At 36.5% G+C, this 11,186-nt stretch overlaps 1 protein-coding gene across 4 annotated transcripts in view; it reads right to left on the minus strand.

Annotated features, from left to right (window-relative positions):
* Positions 1-11,186, minus strand: part of Ibtk (inhibitor of Bruton tyrosine kinase) — a 77,065-nt gene that overhangs the window by 19,512 nt on the left and 46,367 nt on the right. For all 4 annotated transcript variants that reach the window (XM_017800683.2, XM_029568469.1, XM_017800682.2 and 1 more), the window contains 4 exons: positions 8,481-8,629; positions 6,418-6,578; positions 4,915-5,007; positions 4,217-4,360 (listed from right to left, as the gene is read on the minus strand). In XM_017800683.2, coding sequence (XP_017656172.1) covers positions 4,217-4,360; positions 4,915-5,007; positions 6,418-6,578; positions 8,481-8,629 — 547 coding nt within the window. The remainder of the gene's footprint in view (positions 1-4,216; positions 4,361-4,914; positions 5,008-6,417; positions 6,579-8,480; positions 8,630-11,186) is intronic.

Below are 11,186 nucleotides of genomic sequence, written 5' to 3' on the forward strand. Positions count from 1 at the left end.
TAAGACACAATGTGTATAATCTCATAACACATTATATATTCATATATATTACTTTAAATATTTATAATATATACTTAAATGTACATTTTTAAAAGTTGCTTCAGTTCTTTGTTTCATGAGTACAAATAAAAGCAATGCATATATTCAAAAGAGTTTCACAGAAAATCAGTTTTAAAAAAGCCTACAGTGCTGGGCTGTAACTCACTGGCAGAGTACTGCCTAGCATACCTAGGCCCTGGGTCAGTCCCCAGCATGGCCAACAACAGCAACAAAAGATCCTTAAAATAAAAATATAGTGAGCCTAAAGTTACAAAAGAACATTAAACATAAATCAGTAATTTATTTTTTAATCAATTAATTCAGATACCTCTTATTTTAGAATTCAAAATAATTGGTATTTGGTCAGTTATATAAATTTCTTGGTATCTGAAGATAAAATAATCACTCATTTGTACTTAAAATTTTTTAGGACATTTTTCTTCCCATAGTCCAAAATTCTCCTTAATGAGTAATAATTAATTCCTTTTAAAATTTAGAAGCAGTGCTTCTAAACATGGAATTCAGCTCATGGTGCCAATTAAGAACTAGGGAAAAGACTTTCCTAAATTTGAACATCAAAATCTGAGGTTTCAGATACATGACTACCCATGTATATCCATGACATCCCATATAAAGTGAACGGAAAAGTAATCAGAATACAGGTATACATGCACCAGGGCAAAAAGAATAAGCTACTAAGACATGGCAGATTGAAAACAGCCTGTCTTTGGAGGGGGTAAAGAGCTACGGGGACAGCTAGTGTAACCGTGTAGGGAAAAAGAAATTGAGCTGGCACAACTGAAAAAGCTCCAACACTCACACACTGGAGACATCCCCTGGATCAAACCCTCAAGTGGTCGTCAGGTTGGAAATGTAAAAATTAGTTTTAGTTTCCCTGGCATGGTTGGGAAGGCAGTTGTCTTCCCTACTTTCCTATAATAACAAGATTACCTCCTGGAACCTTAGCAGAATGAAAATTTGCTTCAAAGTCACTACTAAAAAAGAAAATCAGGAATAAACTCGTGTTCACAAAGTCTACATGAAATAGTAAAGTATGAGAAAATCTATACCAAATGGTGAGAACTGAACCAGGACTAGCCTCCCTCCCCCAAACAGCTTATAGAATGCCAGCACCTAAACACATATACCTTGTCAGCAGCAAGAATAAAAGAGTGACCTTTAGAAAAGCTCACATCCTCTGGAGACCCACAGAAAAGATGTCAATACCAATAGGATAATAAACATACATGGGGCCCCAAAGGAAACTGCAAGTCATCTTATAGGTATACCTGTTCTACATAGGTACCAACATTGTCAATCAGACCACAAAAGCAAAATAATTGATGAACTAATGAAATAAAATGCTGCAATGAGCTAAAACAGAGAACAATGAAGCAAACATCACTGCAAATCAATGGCTATTTTTAACATTTTATTAATGAAATCATACAGTATGATTTTTAAAATTGTTATTGATATACTGCTAAGATTTGGCTATTCCATTGTATTTACTCATAGCATTCCTTTTCATCACTCTGCAGTATTGTACTAGTCAAAAAAAAATTTAGTCATTCACCCATGATAGATGATTAAGTTTGGGTGTCTAATGCCATCTGGTGTTTTAGCTATAATGATAATATGGACACTCTTACATACAGTGTCTGGTACAGACATACTTCTGCTAGATATATACTAAGAGGTGAAAACATTTATACTACAGATAGATATACTACAGTATTAGAATCTTGAATGGCACACTATCAAAAGGCTAAAAGGCACCTCCAGAAAATGAAACAGTTCTTGTCAATTAAAGATTTTTTAATAACTGAAGTAAATGTTCAAGAATACAGAAAATAGAAAGGCGTGAATGTGAACGATAGAAAAGAAAATTAAAGAAATTCAGGAAGACCATTACCTGATTAATGTGAACTCTAGAGGAAAGAAAGAGAAGGAAAATATCAGAGGAATGATTATATCTTTTTCCTTGAATTTAAGGACATCATGACTATTCCAAGCATTCAGCATAACATATCAAAACAGATCCTTATTAAAGTACATTACTGTGAAATTTTAGAATGCTAGAAAGACTCTAAGGTTTTTAGGGAATAAACAAATATAAAGGAAACAGGCAATAACATGAAAAGAATTGGGCAACAAATAGCATTAGGCTTCCCCCAAACAACGGAGGAAATAAAACGGAAGAAATTTTTAAATAGTTCCCAACTTAAAGAGTCCTGATTCAATAAAGCTACTCTTCTAAGAATGAAAACACCTGCACAGACAGACATGGGCACTCCCAGATTAAATACTGCCCATTCTTTTCGAAGATGACTAGTGTTTTACCATCCTGGACAAGAAGCAAGTCCAGACACAGAAAATAGATCCAACAACGCAGGGAAGCAAAAAGAAACCCCCAAGATGACAAAGAAATTGTCAAGGTGACAGATAACAGGCCTGGGAAAGAGTTCAGATCCCACAAGACCACGGACTCTAAAAGATGCTGCCAGGAAAACCCCTGGATCCTCTTTTCTTCGTTCATGTCTTTCTTTTAAATAAGGGAACTGACAACACAGCTAAACCCACATTAACAAGCCTTAAGTGTCCTAAGGCATTTAACTTATTTTCTCAAGTATCAGTAACATTTGGTGTCTTGATGGCTGTTTCAAGAGCCTGTCTTTGCCTTCTGGTCAATCCCATACTTTTGTTTAGAGAGAACACAGCTCAGTGCCGCAGCCATTGTGCCTTAAATCCTCTAATAAATATTGAAAAAAAATTTAAAAATCTGCTAGGCCCTTCTTTCAGGTTGCATCCTGATTTTCACTTTACGCTGGGTTTTCCCACTTCCTGCTTTACTTTCTTTTCCCGTGTCCGTGCTTCATAGCTACCAGTGCCTTTGACAGTCACTTCATTCCACCAGGAACACTCAGAACAAAATCAACTTTTTGCTATTCTCTTCAAAATAATTTAGGTTTTAAGTGGGAAAAATATTCCTTCTCACAAATAGAGTGAGGCATAAACACTGGAAGAACTGCCCCAAAGCAAGGTTAGCTACCAGTATCCTCCCGAATCCTTGTGAGAAAAGGGTTCTCAGGGCCTCTCTCTTTACCTTCCCTCCACTCATTCACATTCCTTAGTGGGGTTCTTAGTATTGTGATTTACAAAGAAAAGTGGAAACTGAAAGGAAAGCAAGAATAACTTGTTTCATACTTCTCAGAACTGTTATCTTCACATCTTTGCAGATTATTCCTATTTATGGTACTACTGTGGGAAGATTATGATAGAGAAAACCTACATGACGCAACATGAAGTCAACAGCACTACTCAGAAAACTGAGAAGCAGCTTTGACTGTAACCATGGATAGATATTCATGATTCGGACAGAAGACAAAGAGATGGAGATACTAAAAGTCTGGCCTGGAGTTGCGGTACACACCTTTGATCCCACCACTCAGGAGGCAGAGACAACTGGCAAATTGCTGTGAGATCAAGGCCAGCCTGGTTCCAAAAGCAATTTCTAGGCCAGCTGAGGGAACAGGGAGACAGTGTCTCAAAAAAGAACCAGTGCTGGATGGCTCAGTGGCTAAGAGCACTAGCTATTCTTGCAGAGGACCTGAATTCAATTCCCAGCACTCACATGGTAGCTAACCACCTGTAATTCCAGTTCCAGGGAGTCCAACATCCTCTTCTGGCTTCTGTGGGCACTGCACACACATGGTGTACTTACTTACATGTAGGCAAAAACACTCATACACATAAAATTAAAATAAATAAAATATAAAAAAATCAACAAAAAATAAAAATAGAATTTGCTTTTATGAAATTTCCTTTAGTGTATTTCATTCCTTATTTCAAATGAAACAGTAAATCACTTTAGCAAGAGAAGCTATAAGAAATGGTATCTACAAATGGAAAATAACCCCACATTTGAAAACATGACATTTATGTCAATACATCTAAAATTACAATAAAACAACAACAAAAAATAAAGTCTGAGCTGCTCAAGTTCCAGTGTTTAGGAACAAACTAATAGGGGAAATGACATATTTTCCCAAAACAAATACAGGAAATGAAATATTTAGAAAGACTTTAGAAACGTGCAAGAAAAACACAGAAGCCAAGATCTACCTGAAGAGCTGAGGCAGGTAGAGCTATACTGACACTAACAGTAAAAGCATACCGTGCATTCACTGGCTTAGGAGGCTTGGAAGGAGCTACAACAACTGTTTCCATGTTGCCTGTTCCTGAAAGGTTGTCTTTTGTTGTCAATGCAATCATTTTTCGTTGTTTCTGAGAAAGTTTAACTCCATGAGAAACAATTTTTCTAAAAATTAAATTAGATTAATCAATTACTTTCACATATTTCAAACTGCTTCTGACAAACTAATTTCCTAAGAAATCATTACACTAGAAACAAAATTAAACCACTTAGCATTAATTTCTGCTTAACGAAAGTTATAGTTAATGATGTTTTCATCCATTAAATTTCAGCAGTTTTAGAGCCAGTTTATACTATCAATGATCAAGTAATGGCTCCACATGAGCAGCCTGCATAACATACTTTTCAAAAGAACTTGCATCAAAGGTTTGAATCTTTTGCTTTTCTTCAGAAATAAAGCAAGCAGCACAATGATCATTTTACTGAGAAGTTTCTAGCAGGTAACACAATATTCCCAAAAAACTAATATATCAACTCAACCCAATCATTAGTGCCGAGTTAGCAAATAATATTAAGAAGGTTAAGTTACCTAAAAGAGAGCTTACAACTACAACATCAAGTACACAAACACAGTAGGGATGAAGCAGTAGATTGTTCCTACTCTTTAGGACAGAAATATAACACAGCATGGTCTTTTCAAAGATTTTTTTTCAACCAACCCTAAGTTCAATTTTGGTGTTGTGCCACATTTTTTTCTACTTTCTTCTATTTCCATGATGGTTCTGAGATCCACAACAGGAGGGCTCACAGGACTGAAAGACAAAAACATTACAAAGAATTTATTTACCTATAAAGTCCAGTGCAGACAGAACCAAACCTGTTAACTATACATAAGACTGATAATGAATAATTTAGTCTAAATAATAACCAAATTCATTTTGTTAGCTGTAGCCAACCTCAAAAATGGTATTTTGAATGAAAATTACTTTTTTTTTTTGGTCTTTCTGAAGCAGGGTCTCCCTGTAGCCCCAGGTGTCCTGTAAGTATGTAAACCAGGCTGGCCTTGAACTCACAGAGATCCACCTGCCTCTGCCTCCCAAGTGCTGGGACTACAGGTGTGCACCACCACGCCCAGCTTTATGAGGTTACTTTTATAAAGGCATATAACACATAGACATCTATATATATATATATATATAAAAAACAATAAAATGCACTAAAACTCTTTAAATTGAATAATATGCCTACTCACAAAAAACTAAAAAGCCAAACAATAGTAGGAGTTCTCAGTATCTAAACTGGGCAAAGGAACTCCCTAAAGTTCTATTAAGTTCTTATCCTCTGGAATGAGTGATGCTTGAACATTATTTCATTTTCAATAAATAAAATCCTTACTACTATCTAGTATTAACAAAAACAGATACTTTCTAGAAAATCTGGGGGGGGGGTATTCGACAGTGTTTGAGAAACAGAGTGGGAGTTGCACCATAAAAACCTCCTATAATCTCTAGAAATAACTTTCACCCAAGTGAAATAGCTAAAAATAAGTCATACTACTACAAATTAAACAGTAATGTATCTTTCCTTTCTGTCAGATCCTAGTCACTATTCCCACCAGGCAATACTTCACAGGGAATGTGGCCATGTTGGTGCACATACTAACACTGGGAAGACCGTGACTGCTCAGCCTTGGGGAATGGCCATGCTGCTGAAACAGACAGCCACACTCACTGCTTTCTTGACACCACACATTCTTTAAACAGGCTTAGCAAAATACTGAACACCAGCAAGTAGAAGACAGTTCTAGGTGCTCATACAATTATGCGTGCTTCAATCTGTTTACTCCAAATGGCAAAAAATTCAGGACTAATTTCTGAAAAACCATGAAGACCATGAAGCAACATAACCTGAAACAACAAAATCTTTGCTCCACTCCAACTGTCAAAGCATATTTCAAAGGACTTTACAAATGGTCCAAATGATAATATAATCATGATGTCAATGAGCAGCTTCAACCTATTATCAATCTCAGCAGGCATATAAAGGCAGTCAATTATGCCTGGAGAGGAGGTGTCTATTTTTAAAAACTAGTCAACAATTTTTACGCAAGTCGATATTTTTTCATGTGTTAGAATAAATAAATATTCTTCATTAAAAATATCCATTTGCTAAAAGTGCATGGTAATCTCGCAGACAGGTAGAGAACAAAACGAAAGCCCTACCTGCAAGAGCTCGCAACCCAGATGGATGAGCCTGGAGTGTCAGCTCTGTTACTGGGGATGAGCTGGGGAGCAGATGTAGATGCTGGTGATTTTTCCCATGGTTTGAACCCTTCCCTAGAACACATGGGAGGCGTACCATTCACATACGATTTAGCTTTCCCCTATGAGAAGAAAGGAAAATCATAGGTAGTAATAGCAGGTACCTAATCTGATAGCTTATTAAAAATACTGACACTAAATCAGCTAGCATGTACAATTTATGAGTTGGTTTTTTTTATAGTGTAATCCTTTAACCATTTCTCAAACCTCATCACTGACTGCATGAGGCCTAGTCACTATGAGCTTGGAAAACAAACATCTTTTAGGAAAATAAGTACAAACATTAAATTTCTATTTATACAAATAGCAAAGAAAGTAACAAAAGTCACACATACAAGATGTGAAGCAGTAATTTTTAATGTTCATGACTATGAAATAAAAATTCAATATAAACGTTTTACATTTCACTCTATGATTATAGTATTTTAAATGATAGTAAATAATAATGACACTTTAAAGGGGACACTAAACCTGCTATTCTAACAGGTAAAGAAAGCTTTAAAATGGTATATCCAGGGTCAGAGTCTTCTGCTCTTGCCAAGACATTTGCAATACAGTTCCAACTGCCTTAAACCTCAATTGTTTTTCACATTAATCTTGTGTGAGTAACAATTTTCCTAGAACTTGAATATTAAAATCCTTAAGTTCAAGAACACTTGGTAAGAAGAGTAAAGTTCAATCTCTAATTCCTAGAAGCTGTAAGATGTTTTACAAATGTGGCAAAGGTTAGAGGAAAATGAGTTTATCTCTAATAAGCTAACCATCTTCCTCTCTGTGGAACAAAACATTGAAAGGTGTTGAAAAGAAGGCCCTCCTCAGCACTAACCAGACTAGAAATGCTGCTGTCTAATGACCTCCCTAGGCAAGGCAGCTGAAGAGAATTCAATTTTCTAGCTGGTTGCGGACCAGTTAACATAATGAAAGAGAGACTACAAAATTTGAAACCAAGCTTATTTTCTTTTTTATAAACTATTTTATTATTTTTTTTATTTTACATGAACGAGTATTATGCCTGCATCTAGGTAAGTGCACCCATGTTGTGCAATGCCTGCGGAGGACAGAAGAGACTGTTGGATCCCCTGGAACTGGAGTTACGGACAGTTGTTAGCTGTCACGTGGGTGCTGGGATTCAAACCTGGGTCTTCTGCAAGAATAGTCAGTGTTCTTAATTGCTGAGCCATCTCTCCAGCCCAACCATGCTTATTTTCAAAATCATTTCCTTTGACAAATTTTATCTGACTGCAATGGGCATTTCCTAAAATATATGCCTGGAATTTAGCAACAAATGTATTTTCCAACAGGTCTATTCAATGACACTATACTATATGTCAATATTATATTTACAGTCAACATTTTATGTACTTATAAAAAGATTAGAAGTAACATTCATAAAAACCTCAAAATGGCCATTAAAATCTCTAAAACTAGAAAGATTATACAACTTGGAAAAAAACCTTAACACTATACATATTAGTTTTATTTTCTTATAAACCAACTAGGAAAACATTTCAAAGTTTGAGCAAATATAATGAAAAATTAAAGGTAAAATGTCTACACATCATGGTGATTTGAATGAGAAGTGTCCCCCATAGGCTCATGTATTTGAACACATGGTCCCCAGTTTGGTAGTGCTGTTTGGGGAGGTTATGGAACCTTTAAGAGGTGCAGCTTTGCTGGAGGAAGCACATCACTGGGGGCGGGCTTTGAGAGTTTATAGCCTTCCACTTCCAGTTCACCCTCTCTGCTTCCTTTGTGCAGTTGAGATGTGATCTCTCAGCTTCCTGTTCCAGCAGCCTCCTGCCATACCTTCCCCACCATCATGGACTCTCCCTCTGGAACCATAAGCAAAAATAAGCTTTTTCATCTTTAAGGTGCCTTTGGTCATGGCATTTTATTACAGCAACAGAAAAGGAAATATAATATCTAAATATGAGGGTAAGGAAACAGTGCTTTATAAAACAAACCTCAATCTTATCTGAATTAAATCCTGCTGTGAAATCAGGGGACTGCAGGTCTCTGGGACTACCCACTCCTGTGTAGCTTCCTTCAGAATCTGAGGTCAACAGTTCTGGAAGAGATTCCACAGAACTGGTCTTCCCAGACTTCAATAATCCTAAAATGTAAGACAAAATAAACTTTAAACACAGAAGCATTAAACATATATGCACTATACTCAGCCAAATGGAAAGCAAAAAGCTTCTATTTATGCAGATTTTAATAATACTTAAATTATATTCACCGTGCCAAAGTTACACTATCTAAGCTAAGGTGACATTAATTGAGAGACTAAAATGGAGACTGTAAAACAATGGTTTTATTCATTAAGTACCTGCTAACTATGCAATGAACCTGAACAGCAGAGTTCTATAGAATCTGATTTGAAGAAATGGTTAGCTTTCTTCCCTATGAAAGATCAAAAGGCAGAAGAAACTGATAAACTCCATTATGAACCCCAGCCCTGCCTCGCCTTTTTCGGTTATTTTCCTGTGCATTCACTGAGTTCTGCAGAAACGGCAAAGCTCCACTGTGTGAGAGGAAGCGCTGTGGGGCCTTCGTGCCAGCAAACTGGCAGGATGCCATGGGCGGCCTATTTGAGAGTTCACATTTTGTTTTTTCTTTCAAAAACCTGTCATTTGAGAACTACTTTTAATTAGCTTACGGCTTGAAGTAAAATATTTGTGCCCATGTCTTCTGTTGCTTCAACAGCCTAGCCACCTGCCCCTGGTACTCCTGGTGTCCAGGTTCATTAGCACTCCAGAGTCATTTCAAACAGGAACACAGTATAAAGTAAACTTTTACTTAATTCAGGAGATAATTTTCACCCATTTCAAATTTGTTAGAATATACATTAAGTATATTTTTAAAAGAAACTTTAAAATGTGTACATTATCTGAGCTATAAAAGTTACACAACTGACTTAAACATAAGCAAAAGGTACCATCTCTTATACATTCTAGTAGGTGGTCCCCTTAAGCAATCTCAAGTGATACACTTCCCCCACTGTCATTTTTTGGAGAAAATTTTCATTTCAGACATTACATTTAAGTGAATGTTTTCAAAAGCCATTGAAATCAGGAGAATCAAGTAGATATTAGAAGCAGCCAGCAATTATTTTTGATCAAAACATTTTAACAAGATCACATCTCTAACTTTAAAGATCAACAATGTTAAGCCTTTAAACAACCGTTTTTGGTGAAATTTGCCATACACTCTATTTCTTCTTCTATAATTACGTTGAACCCTTTAATCATTATCTGCTGGGATCACAGAAATCATGGAATAAGAGAAAGTATATGGAACTGGAATCAGGTGAGCAACACAACTTTTTATTACTGTCTCCTAAGTTTTCCAAATTTGTTTCCTGAGGTTTAAAGTTAAGGAACATAAAATAACAAAATATTTCTTTACGAATGTCTCTTGCAGCTCTGAAATTTCAAGGTTCTTTTATGTGTGTCTGTGTGTGTGCACTCAAGTGTGTGAGCCCAGGCAAACACATGCTTCAGTACATGTGTGAAGACTATAGGATAACCTCAGTGTGTGTGTGTAAAGGGGAAAGGGGGAAAGGCAGGGGGGCATCAGTTCTTGCCTTCCTGCTGTTACTCTGCAGCATACACCAGGCCTGGAAGACTCCAGGAAGTCTCCAATCTCTGTCTTCCATCTCCCGGGAGGAGCACTGGGATTACAGATGCTCCCACGGGGCAGCAAGCTTTTTCATGGATTCTACGTTTAACACTCAGGTCCTTGAGCTTGCATAGCAGATGCTTTCACCCAGTGAGCATCTCCCCAGCCCATGAAATGCTAAGATTCAAACACATACACCTCTGTTAATCATACTATTTAAAGCAAACCAAACATCCAGCTTTTCGTAAGCCACTTGGGTAAAAATCCCCAGTGGCAGGACAGTCATCCATTGAGCTATCCTTTCGACCAACTTATGCTTTTCTCACAGGCAATACAAAATTCCAGAATTTTATACTTAGAAAGATGAAGACATGTCTTTCTCATTTTTGTGCCTCTGAATCCTCCTGATTCAATGCTTCATAATCAATTTTGTATTAGTTAAAACAATTATTCCCTTGAGTTGTATCAAATGCAACAAATATCCAGTGCCTCATTTGTAATAATTAAAGAAACAAAAATTACTCTGCCTAACAGCTATCTTTTCATAAGAGACACAAAGTATGTAGGGCAGATTGGCTATCAAATGGTGCTGACAGATATCACAGCAGGTTAAATTTTATTGCTATACACACACCTACCATTCCAAAAACCATACTGCACTCTCATTATTTTTTGGACATACTTCATATTTTATCTAAAGAAACTGTTAAAGATTTGGATAGTTTAATAAAGACTAGATATGTAGGACAATCTATGTAACAACCAGCCTCATTCTTTGAAAACAACAATGGAAAACAAAAAGGCACGGAGGACATGGGCTAGTTAAGAGACAGTAATAAGCAAATGTAGTGTTAATCTTGATAGAACACTACACTTTTTAAAAGGGAAGTATAACCAAAGATTAAAGGGGCCAACATAATATCATAAGAGCATACATATACATAACTAAAAGTTACTCGACAAACAACAAAGCCGACAGGCGATACCTTCAGTCGAGTTGTTGGCTAGGATAGATAAAGGCTCTTCCAGACAGTAACCCAACATACTAC

This window comes from Nannospalax galili, unplaced genomic scaffold (genome assembly GCF_000622305.1).
Source record: "Nannospalax galili isolate Female #2095 unplaced genomic scaffold, S.galili_v1.0 scaffold1220, whole genome shotgun sequence".
NCBI classification, from domain to species: domain Eukaryota; kingdom Metazoa; phylum Chordata; class Mammalia; order Rodentia; family Spalacidae; genus Nannospalax; species Nannospalax galili.